The 12,386-nt window shown below is 36.0% G+C and overlaps 1 protein-coding gene across 2 annotated transcripts in view; it reads right to left on the reverse strand.

The window, feature by feature from the left end:
• The window catches only part of LOC145263205 (organic cation transporter protein-like), a 92,664-nt gene extending 88,914 nt beyond the window's left edge, over positions 1-3,750 (reverse strand). Inside the window, exon 1 of one of the 2 annotated variants that reach the window (XM_080120278.1) lies at positions 3,431-3,567. Coding sequence is in view for 1 of the 2 variants with exons in the window: in XM_080120277.1 (XP_079976403.1) it covers positions 3,431-3,573 (143 nt within the window). In the remaining variant the exon portion in view is untranslated. Of the gene's footprint in view, positions 1-3,430 lie in introns of both variants that reach the window. The other variant, XM_080120277.1, reaches the window with a different exon arrangement.
• Between the last annotated feature and the right edge of the window lie 8,636 nt (positions 3,751-12,386).

Consider the following 12,386-nt stretch of genomic DNA (forward strand, 5'->3'; position numbering starts at 1 on the left):
TACTTAACTCCCAATTTTTAAAACATTTTTTATTGACGTGTAAAAACAAAAAAAGATAACAATAAAAATGGTATAATAATTCATTTGTGTCGAGGGGGGGGGGAAGAAAAAAGGAAAAAGAAAAGTGATTAGTAGGACTCTCCCAACCCCGTCTAGTTGATCCGAAGGCCAAGAACAACGGGGAAAAAAAGGCAAACCTCTTTATATTTATAGGCAATTTTATTTCCTTGAATCACGTGTTAGTTGCATGAATAATAAGGTACTAACGCGTAATTTATGAAAAATATTTGTCAATAACTAAACACCGTGTTCTTTAGGCGATAACATACACCGAAAATGAATCCGAAATATAACACATACACAGGTTTCAGCTTAAACCAAGAATATGCACAAAGAAAATTAAAAATCTATATATCTATAAAAGTGAACGTGTCTGTCTGTCTGTCTGTCTGTCTGTGTACATTTCCCTACGCAATAACTCTGTCAATTTTTAGCCTATAGACTCGAAATTTGAAATACCGGGTACTGAGATTTGGGAAAATCGATGTGACGGGTGTCAGCCAGAAATTTGGCTGTTAAGGGGTCAAATTTCAACGATTTGATCTTTAAGAACTCTACCAAACTCCTCCGACAATTTTGGGTCTAGACACTTGAAATTTTAGATATAGGTTCCTTGAACCTTAATCTAACTTAATAAAGTGATTTGAGCCCGAAACTATAAATTTTAAGGGGTCATAATAGGGGTCAAATTAAAAAAAAATTTACTCTTTTTTTTTTTTTTTTGCTCAGCATACACCTCCAAACACCCGGGCAAAGCCGGGCTGAAATGCTAGTAACCTATACGCCAATAAATTTTTTTGTTTGTATTAACATTCATATTAAAAACGCTTTTTTCTAACCACTTAAAAAGAAAATACAACTTAGTTATATATGGGTCGTAGAATTGCATTTATTTGTTAAAGATCTACCTAATTTGCATATTCTTTTAAACATTCATTTTAATTAATTCCGTATTAGTTTTCTCGGTTTTCTGATGGGATGATCATCTTTAGTTAACTATTACATGTAATTATATTCATGCAGATATTCTACATGATTTATACTTGCGTAATATTTGGATAAAAAGGTTATAGTAAACACAAAACTCTTTCTATATATATTTATGTATGTGTATATATGTTTGTTTAAAACATTTGAGTATAAGACTCCTCTGTCATTATATGGTCTAGAGACATGAAACTTCATATATAGGCATATACAGAAATTGGCTGAGTAATTTGGTAGAGACCGCAGAGGTCAATTTAAAAAAAAAACAAACTTTGATCCCAATTATGACCTCTTAACATTTATTGTTTTGGGCTCAAATCAAATCAAAAAGTTTGACCCCATGTCCAAGTATCCCGTATCTACAATTACAAGTGTTTAGACCTAAAATTGGGGGAGAAGTTTGGTAGAGTTCTAAAAGGTCAAATTGTTGAACTTTGACCCCTTGACAGCCAAATTTCTGGCTGAAACCCGGTTAAAAATATTTTCCCAAATCTCAATACCCCTTATGTCCAATCTCGAGTCTGTAGACCGGAAATTGACAGAGTAGTTTGGTAGGGAAGTGTACACAGACAGACACACAGACATTTTCACTTTTATAAATAATATAATATATTCATTATGATATATATACTATACATATATTAAATACACACACACACACACATATATATATATATGTATATATATATGTATATATACATAATATATTCACTATTTATATTATGTATTATATATATAATCCAACAATATATATTTTATTCAGTAATATAATCTGAAGAGGTATGAACCCTACAGCCTCATGTAATTTTACAGTTCCTCACGATATACAGGTATATATATATATATATATATATATATATATATATATATATAATATGGATATTATATGTACATAATATATACACTATATATATTATATTATACACTATTTATATATATATGTATATATAAACATACATTCGTATATATACACATATATGTATAGTTACATATATATCTATATATATATACGTATATGTACTATTTAAGATATGTATAATGCATTATATAATATAATATATATAATAAACACACACACACACCAACACACACACACATATATATGCATACATAATATATACACTATTTATATTATGTATTATATATACATACATATATATATATATATATATATATATATATATATATATATATATATATATATGTATATATAATCGAACAATATATATTTTATTCAATCATATAATCTGAAAAGGTATGAACCCCACAGCCTCATGTAATTTTATAGTTCTCCACTTGATTTCTAATATATATCTTGCAAATGGACTACACTTTTATTTTCTTTTTGTAAAACTAATAAAAGAAACTAAATCTGCAATTCTCGGCTCAAACGTTTCACAAATAAAAAAAAACACCTGCAATCCAGCGTTATTTACAGAAAACAAAATCATGAATAACCAAACAAGAACGACGATCGTCAATGCCAGCAAAAGTCTTGGCACTTAACCAACCAACAATTATGCAATACAATCGTTTAATGTCTTTTAAAACTGACACATTAAATACTTATGCTTTTATTTTATTTTTTATTCATTGTGCAAAATATAATGTGTTTGTATCGCATGAAAAAATAAAAAAATAAAGTAAAGTTAGCCGGATACACAAACAAAGTTTTTATTTATCGTCTGTTTCACGAGGTAAGAATAAATATCAGATTTGAAAAACCTATGCTCTAGAATAAATGCACCCAGGTCTGCAAAAATGTTTGAGTAGTCTCCTCGATATCTCTCAGCAAGAACGCCCCAGGCGAGTAGCAGTAAATTACCTACTAAAGCTCCATAGCGCAAGGGATAAAAGTGGTCGGTGTAATGAATTCTAAGCGAGGGCCTTCTTGAGGTTAAAGATTTAAACTTTCAGTACCGTCGATACTAAGAACACAATTACAAATGAATTAACACTTCTACCCGATGTTGGCTGACAGAACGATAACAATCTACCCCCATGGATTAAATAAAAAGGCTTGTTCGAAATTCTGTACAAATTCCTAAATTCGACATAAAGATTCTTAAGGTTCAATAAGACGTGCTTAAAATGTCTGCGGTTATATGGGCTAAAACGTTGTGATAATAATATTCAAGATATACACGAAGAAGGTCGAAGGTTACATCGACTGAAACGTTGTGAGAATAATATTCAAGATGGAAACAGTAGTCTAAATAATCTAAATATTAAATAAACTAACCCGTTCGCCATGGGAGAACATAAAGCCTGGGAGAATGGACCTCCTAAGACTAAAAGTACCATACTGCAGCCCGATAGAAGCTCGGTCACTGTCGAACTGATTGTCGAAGACGGTTGCATAGTACATTTAAAATTTCCTTACCTGAACGGTGGTGTGTACAAGAGGAACACAGAGAGGTATGTCTGGATTCCGTTACCCACCCAAAGAACGGCGAAGAGAGCATATTGGATTTTCTGGTAACGTCCAAAGCCTCCAATTTGGGTAATGATGTTCTCCGGCTCCATGTTTTTTTTTTATGTATTTTTTTTTTTTTTTGTTTTTTTGTGGTGTCTTTTCTTGGTTTCTTTGTTTTAACGCTTTATGGTGTTAGGTTTACGGACTTCTGTGTGTCGTCATGAAACCATGAAATGAAAACTCATGGCGGGAAACGAGAGATCAGGTGGGTTTAGTCTTAATTACCAGAGTATGCACCCCCATTCCACACACACACACACACACACACACACACACACACACACACACACACATACACACCTACGCTCGCGCCACGTAACGTCACTTGCGATAAAAATTAAGTTCAGACACGAATGTATCGGAGTAAACTTTGGGTTTTCTATTGCCTCGCGGATCAGTCAAAACCAATCATTACTATCTTAACAAAGAACACAATCGTTGTTCATACTTACATAAAATACTTCTTTGTATATATTAAAAAAAAAAACTTTTACAAAGAGGTCACCACATATCAAGGCACGGAGGCCACTCGAGGATAAGGGTTAATGTGTATACGACAGTCATTGGGACAATAGCGTTGTAACCATTTGTGATGAAAATTTAGTATAATTAGTTTATTTATAAGCACGGTCAACTAATAACTTGCTTATGTTGGACTTGAAGAGGCAATATTGTAGTTAGTTGGAAAGCAGACTAGTGGAACAGAGTTCCACAGGTGTGTAGTTCTATTCGGACTACTGTTCTTATCTTAAATGTGATTCTCACAACGTTTCGGCCGATGCAACCTCCGGCCTTTTTTTTTTTTTTTCAGGTGTATCTTGTTGAACCCGGAGATCTGTACTAGATTTCGGTACTTTTAAGGAACAGGTATCCAAAATATTTTCAACATGTACGTCATCAAAAAAAAAAAAAAAAAAAAAAAAAAAAAAGAGAGTAGCAAATTGATCTTGGGTTTACTTTTGACAGCCTTTTAATTTTATTCTTTAGTTCTCACAATCGATGAGCGATGATGAAAACATTTTTCTAGTGACTTACACCAACAGAGTGCATATATGGTTCTTCTATACTGCCAGCGGCATTCGCTCTAGGCAGGTTGAACCGGTTTGCCCTAAGGGAGGAATAGTCAAGGAATTATTACATTCACAAGCAATCCCAGTCGCACGCATATCCCGTTCAGAGGAGAAGACGACGTTAGATTTTTGCAGTTCTTGCATGTAGGTGTCAACGTCCTCCTACATACAACACCTTGTATTCTCAAATCGTCACCTATTTGATAGTGACCAGGCTCAAAGTTGCTTAACTTCGGTGATCTAACGAGAACCAGTATGTCGACGTGATTAATGCAAATGTTCTATATTAAATCTGGCTGAAAATAAGTCAGAACGAGAGCATGTTATTCTAATAGATAAAAAAAGAGGGTTCTGTTTGAAATTCTGTACGGATTCCCAAGTTTGAGAGGAAGATTTTCGAGTTCGACAAGCTACACCAGAAGAAGATCGGGTCTTACATCATCCGAAGGGTTGCAAAAATAAGATTGATGATAAGAATATAATATGATCGTCTTCAAGTCTAACGTAAACAAATTCTTGAAGAGCCGTCCCCTTAAGTAATCTAATTTATCAAATTTCCACTGCAAACGATTACGACAGTAATGTCCCATTGACTACCGTAAACTCATTAACCCTTATCCTCTAGTGGCTTTAAATATATATATATAAATGTGTGTATATACTCGCTGATATAAATATTGTCTCTCTCTTTAACATGCCGTTTTTTGGCTTACATACCTCGACAAACCCAATTCAAGGCTCACAGGCCACTCGAAGATAAGGGGTAATGGGTATACATTAGTCATTGTGATTTTAGCGTAGTAAACGTTAGTGGGAATTTTGTAAGTTGGATTACTTAGGGGGACGGTTCAATAAGAACTTGTTCACGTTCGACTTGAAGACAATCAGATTGTAGTCAGCTGGAAAGCAGGCAATCGGAATAGAGTTCCACAGGCTAGCAGTTCTAAGAAAGAAGCCCTGTTCATGTAATCTACGTTTAGGTGTAGGCACGGATAAAGAGTGTGGGTAATTGTTGATAGTGGTTCTGGCTAGACGGTGTTTTTTGTGAAAATCTGACAAAGGGGGACCATAGATTGAAGTTTGGATGAGCACCTGCCATGAAAATAACGATAAAGCAGGGATTGGATCGCTACGTCTCTTCTGTGGGAAAGAGGTTCCAGGGAAGAGAAAAGGGCATCCCCCACTAAGCTACGAAGTCTATTTTAAACTCTGTCAAGACAGGATAAGCTGCTTTTAGCAGCTCCTGCCCAGATGTGGCAACAGTACTCCATCGTTGGTCGAACCTGGCTTTTATATAGGTAGAGAATTGCATCAAGAGTGAGATATCTACTGGAGCGGTAGAAGGATCCCACCATATTTCCCCAGCAACTTTGGCAATGGATTTGATCTACTGTTCGATTTCAGATCGAGAGTAAAGGTCAAGCCCAGAAGCTTGTCAAAACATGAAGCCTCCCCAAGACGAGAGCCATTCATTTCGATTAATGGCAGCTGCGCATCAGAGCGTTGATGATGTAAAGATAGAAGCTTGGTTTTAGATGCATTAAAAATAACCAGCCACTTTTTTGCCCATTGTACCTCGTCGTCAGAGGAGAGAGAGTAAGTACTTTTGGGCATTGTAAAGTAAGAAGGGAATTCCATTCGGGCCTGGTGCAGATTTATTTCTAGCTTTGAAGACAACGCGTTTTATCTCTTCATGCGTCATTATGTTCATATTGAACTTTTTCTGAGGGATTTCTGGCCATATCAGTCTACTATTTTGTTCCAGTGGGATGTGCCGGTTATGATCTGAATATGTGTGTCTTAGATAGGTTTCTAAGACATGTTGTTTCGTTTTTAGTACTCCTGATTTTGGTTATTCAAATAGATTTCGGGCATATTTATATAGTCCTTGAATGAACCGTTTGCGCTCTTTCCTCTGCTTCAGTCGTTTTTTTTTTTTCCTGACGCATTCCACCTTGCTAAGAACGCTATGTCTATCTTTGAGGTCTTTCCAGCTCTTTAATAAACCCACATTTTCTAAAGGATTTGAAACGCGGAATTGTCGTTTCAGATGTCTTTTCTTATTCCTAAGATCTGTCATCTCCCGCTGTCGGCTGTTTTTTCTTGACGGGTGGTTTAATTGACTTCGTTTTCTCACCATACAATGCAATGCAAATACGGTATATAACATTACCTCACTCTTGTAACCGAATTGTCCGCCGGTGGAAATTTGATTCTGGGGAGTTTCAACTCACTCACTGGCCCAATTACTTGGATATTCTCAGTACTGTGAGTCTAGTGAGGGGGGGGGGCTGGCCTTGGTGTTCTGACGTCTCATATAAGGTATCAGAGCGCTGCATATGAGTCACTGGATGACTGGCACATGCCTTTTTGGGAGTTGAATTTTCGTCCACAGACGCATAGGAATTCCGTATGTTCATAAATCATAACCCGTTTGTATGTCCATGTCATATTCCATTCGTTTCTTTGATCCATCATCTCCCCCCCACTTTCTGTGGATCTTGACGGCATTTTCCTTTGTCTGTGTTTGTAGGTTATGTTATAAGAACTCTGGGTTCATTTGGTCTTTCACAACGTCTCTTGTCTTTCCCGACGTCTCCATATGTCTTTCCATATGTGAGGGAGGCTTGGGAATGTCAGACTTGAAATGTATTCGAGACGTCGAGAGGCTGGCCTTCCTGAGCCACTATATGCAAGAAGATCAACCGTGGAACCCAGCGGTTACTGCCGCCTTTCCCAGCTTCGTTCTCAACCCCTCTGTCAAGAGCCGTCGCAGGCTGCGGGGAGAATCTGCCTTCTAAAAAGAGTGCCGAGTCACGCTAAAATGACTACCAAGGTTCAGCGACCTTGTGACTGCTACTCGTAGGGAACTCTACAGGGGTCTAGTGAGGGGGGTGGGGCTGCCGACGGTCCATTATGCGCGCGTTTGGATCGGCAGCAGTGTGAGATCCACTACATGTGGATTTGGGCACAGGGATCGAGTCATCTGAACAGTTCGGAGTTCTCTCTGACCTGGCAATTGGCCTAAAATGCACTTCCACTCGACAAAATACAATGCAGTTCCGGTTTTTCAGAGTCGCCTGCTTGTCCTTGTTGCCGAACAACGGCCGTAGAAGCGACTGATCACACGTTCTTCGATTGCCACGAACTCCAACGGTGCTGGTCGTATATCAGCGACGTGATGGCTTACATTACGATCCTGGCCGTGGCGAGAATAGTGATTTGGACGTTGCGACTGCAAGGTGGCCGGGGGGAAGGGAGTTATCTTTTTCTGATCAGGATCGGATCGCTTTCTTTAAACACCAACTACGGGTGAAGATCAGATGTGATAGAAAGAGGCTGCATCGCGCGGCATTTGATAGAAGATTGATACATGAAGCAAATCTGTGTGTAGGAAAAGGATCCAAATTTGAATATGTATTCCCTGCCTAGGTGTGAACCGCGCAGTTATGTCATGTGTAACATAATTTTTAGCCTCTTAGCCTCTTAACTAGCCGAGTGAGTGCTCCACTAGCAGTGTCAGAAACTGACATAAAAATGCGTGATAAAAAATTGAATAATTGAACCTCCTATCTTCACAAGTTTGTAACTAATTGAAAAATGTAATTCAAACCCTAATTTTTTTCAATTAAAGGAGCAAAGACAAATTAAAAAAAAAATAACAGGTTTAATAGCAAATTATGCAATTTTTTGTTTTTAAATCGGTTTTCTTTAAAAAAAAAAAAATTTGAAGAAAATCAACAAAATTTTACTACTTCGATTATAATATATATATATATATATATATATATATATATATATATATATATATCAAAAAATCACTTACCCATAAAATATACTATTCAATGGGCACTTCCATTCTTCATTGTTAAGAATTTATCCATATTTATATTTTAAATTCCATGTATTTTTTAAATAAAATAATTTTTTTAAACAATTACTTGAAAAAGCAGTCATTACGTAAGCATTTTTACGGTGTTAGCGAAACGGCGAACCGGTGTTTGTCCTTGTTTTGAACTACGGATGGACAAAAGGAGGTAAAAACCACACATTTGTGTTAGCCGTCTAGCCTTGTGCGTGAAGAAATATGTGTCCCCATATATAAAAACTAGTCACATTTTACTTATAAGTTTTTGCCTAAAAAAAAAAAACAGTCGATGAAATTTTTATTTCTTTTCTCAAAGAAATATATGAATTTTTGATTTAATATATTTGAATTCTTTATCGATTGAATTGTTTTTTTAAATATCTAAAAAAAGAAAACATTGAATGAAATAGAAAAAATTGTCGTAGGCGTCCGATATTTACTTGACAATATTTACTTAACATAAGCTTCCACTTAAAAGAAAATCAACGTGGTTTAAAAAACAGGTTTTACACTTTGGACTTTACAGGTAAATTTCCAAAAATCACTTTTTTTTTTTTTAAATTAGAATATTTTATTTGTTGATCTTTTATCTTCAATTTGTGATATATAAAACATTGATGAGTAAATTAATTATTTAAATTTAAAATTAACTAAGTGGTATTCTGTAGCTTAAGACTGTGGATGAGCTAACGCCGTAATTTCCAATAATTTGCTTCTTATTGTTTTGAAGGCGTTAGTTTCTTCCTCATTAAGCTCGGTCTTTGTTTCAGGATCCAACCTCATCCGTTCGGATAGTGGTAAAATTATGGATGCATAATTGGGGACTAATTTGCGGTAAAAAAAACTGTCATCCCCAGAAATCTACGTAAGCTTTTTGAGTCCTTAGGTATCGGAAAATTTTCAAACTCTTTGATTTTCTTTAAAGTAGGCAACAAGCCTTCTTTGCTTACATGAAAACCTAAGAAATCTAACTCTGGTATCCGAATACACACTTATCTAAGGAAATCTTTAAATTGTTATCACTAAGGATCCTAAATACTCTATCTAAATCTTCCTTGTACTGTTGCTCACTTTCGCTAAAAACTAGTATGTCGTCTAAATATATAAATATGCAATTTAATTTTAAAAATATTTTATCCATAAAACGCTGAAATGTAGCCGCAGCATTCTTTAAACCAAATGGCATGTAATTAAACTCAAACTAACCAAAAGGTGTCACTACTGTTGCCTTAGGCACATCTTCAGGGTGTACCTTAATCTGATGATATGCTGCAGTTAAATCTATTTTGGAAAAATATTGTTTATTAGCTAACTGTGTGCAGAAGGAATTTATATTTGGTATCGGGTAGCGGTCTGTTTTGGTAATGCCATTTAACGCACGAAAATCACCGCACGCTCGATATGACCCATCCGGCTTCTTCACCAAGTGCAAAGGGGTTGCCCACTCGCTACTGGAAGGTTGGATAACTCCGGTATTTAGTAACTTTTTAAATTCTTTCTGTGCTGCGTCTAACTTAGGACCGGAAAGTTGTCTGGCTTTAGCAAAGACTGGTACGTGGCTGCCTGTATCAATCCTATGATACACTTCACCATAGTCTTTGTTTGTGTCGCTATGTGGTGAAAGCACATTATCATATTTACCTATTACTTCTGTAACATAATCTGCTAAGTCTATTTTGTTAATCACTACAGCATCGGTTCCCGGTACTGCATTGACTGTAATTTCACGTCCCGTTACATTATCACGGATGGATCTATTTTTACAATCCACTATAATGTTAAATTTGTTTAAGAAGTCAAATCCTAACACTGCGATTACGAAACTCCATTGAAAAGATCTTCTCAAACGGGGTATCTTAACTTCGAGGTTTGTCTGACCATAGCATTTTATGCTTTCACCGTTAGCGGTAGAGATATGAACAGGAGTTGGCTCCAGAGTAATTCCATTTACTACGGAATGTGGTAAAATGGAAACACTGGCTCCTGTATCTATGATAAAATTGACTTTAGACGCTCCTATTTTAGCAGAAACTTCTAATAACGGCGGCACTACTGGAGCAAACGCAGTCCGCCTTTCTAGTTTTCCGAATCACAAGGGGTGTGAGAGGAAGGGCGCGAGTTAGGCAGAGTCTGTAAGCTACTCTTTTTCTTTGGCCACTTACACCATAAGCTTACATGTACGAGCCTCCTCTGCGAAATATATATGGCCTTTACATATCTTCGGTGGCTTTTTCCTTCTATATGGACATAGGTCGGCTGGAATGGTTTAACTAGACTGTCTGGTGGTAATATGGTCGTTTGTCCGTGCTCGACTCTCAACCACCTGAAACACTGACGTATTTTCTATTAATGGCATCAAATTGTCAGATAGTCGACCCAACTCTGTTAACGGCATTTCAGTGTGGGCTGCTATTACCGGGGCGATTTGCTTCGGAAGTGCGACAAGTGCGTGTATGAATTCATGGCGCACTGTCTCATCGCTTGTCCCTATTCTATGTGCGACCGTTACCATCTCCTGGAAGTATAATGGCGGACGACCAGCTAACGTAGTGGTCCTCATCAACTTCTCCAGGAGTTCAGGTCTGGTGTTTTCATATGCAGGCAACACAGACTCCTTTAACTTCGCATAGTTTAGCAACTGCAGAATTGCTGGAGGTATATTTCTTACCACGTCAGGCGGCAATGCGCTGATAACCGTATAGAATTTAGTATCATCGCTCGTAATGTGTCTGAGATGGAATGGAGCTTCTATTATCGAAAACCATCCCTTGACACTCGTCTCCATAAATTGTGGGGGTTTTACGCTAACCTGTTGTGCGTCCATTATTATTATTACTAATTATTATTATTAATTATTATTATTACTATTATTACTACTATTAATTATTATTATTAATATTCCTATGATTGATTGATTATTTATTTACTTATTTATTTATCTATTTATTTATTTATTTATTTATTTGTAGCTGCGACTAAAGGAAATGGTTGGAGGTGATAAACAAGAAGAGAGAAAAGCGAGTACTCACCAGGGGTTAATTTCAGCAGGTGCTTGGAGAAATAGCGTCAATTAAATTTTATATATATATATATATATATATATATATATATATATATATATATATGTGTGTGTGTGTGTGTGTGTGTGTGTGTGTGTGTGTGTGTGTGTGTGTGTGTGTGTGTGTGTGTGTTTAATCACTACAGCATCGGTTCCCGTTACTGCATTGACTGTAATTTGACGCTTCGTTACGTTATCACGGATGGATCTATTTTTACAATCCACTATAATGTTAAATTTGTTTAAGAAGTCAAATCCTAACACTGCGATCACGAAACTCCATTGAAAAGATCTTCTCAAACGGGGTATCTTAACTTCGAGGTTTGTCTGACCATAGCATGTTATGCTTTCACCGTTAGCGGTAGAGATATGACCAGGAGTTGACTCCAGAGTAATTCGATTTATTACAGCATGTGGTAAAATGGAAACACTGGCTCCTGTATCTATGATAAAATTGACTTTAGACGCTCCTATTTTACACACACACACACACACACACACATATATATATATATATATATATATATATATATATATATATATATATATATATATATATATGATTGTTGAGCTGGATTTAATCCGACGATATGAAATAAAATGGAGGTTGAAGGACCTGGATACTTAACGTTTCTCCCGATTTATGCGGGCTTCTTCAATGACCATCCCTCTTGAAGAAGCCCGCATAAATCGGGAGAAACGTTGAGTATCCAGGTCCTTCCACCTCCATTTTATTTCATATATATATATATATATATATATATATATATATATATATATATATATATATATATATATATATATATATACATATGTGTGTGTGTGTGTGTGTGTGTGTGAATATTAAGTCAATGTTCTTAAAGAAAA

This window comes from Euprymna scolopes, chromosome 38 (assembly GCF_053919585.1).
Source record: "Euprymna scolopes isolate OS-2025 chromosome 38, ASM5391958v1, whole genome shotgun sequence".
In the NCBI taxonomy this organism is placed as follows: Eukaryota; Metazoa; Mollusca; class Cephalopoda; order Sepiida; family Sepiolidae; genus Euprymna; species Euprymna scolopes.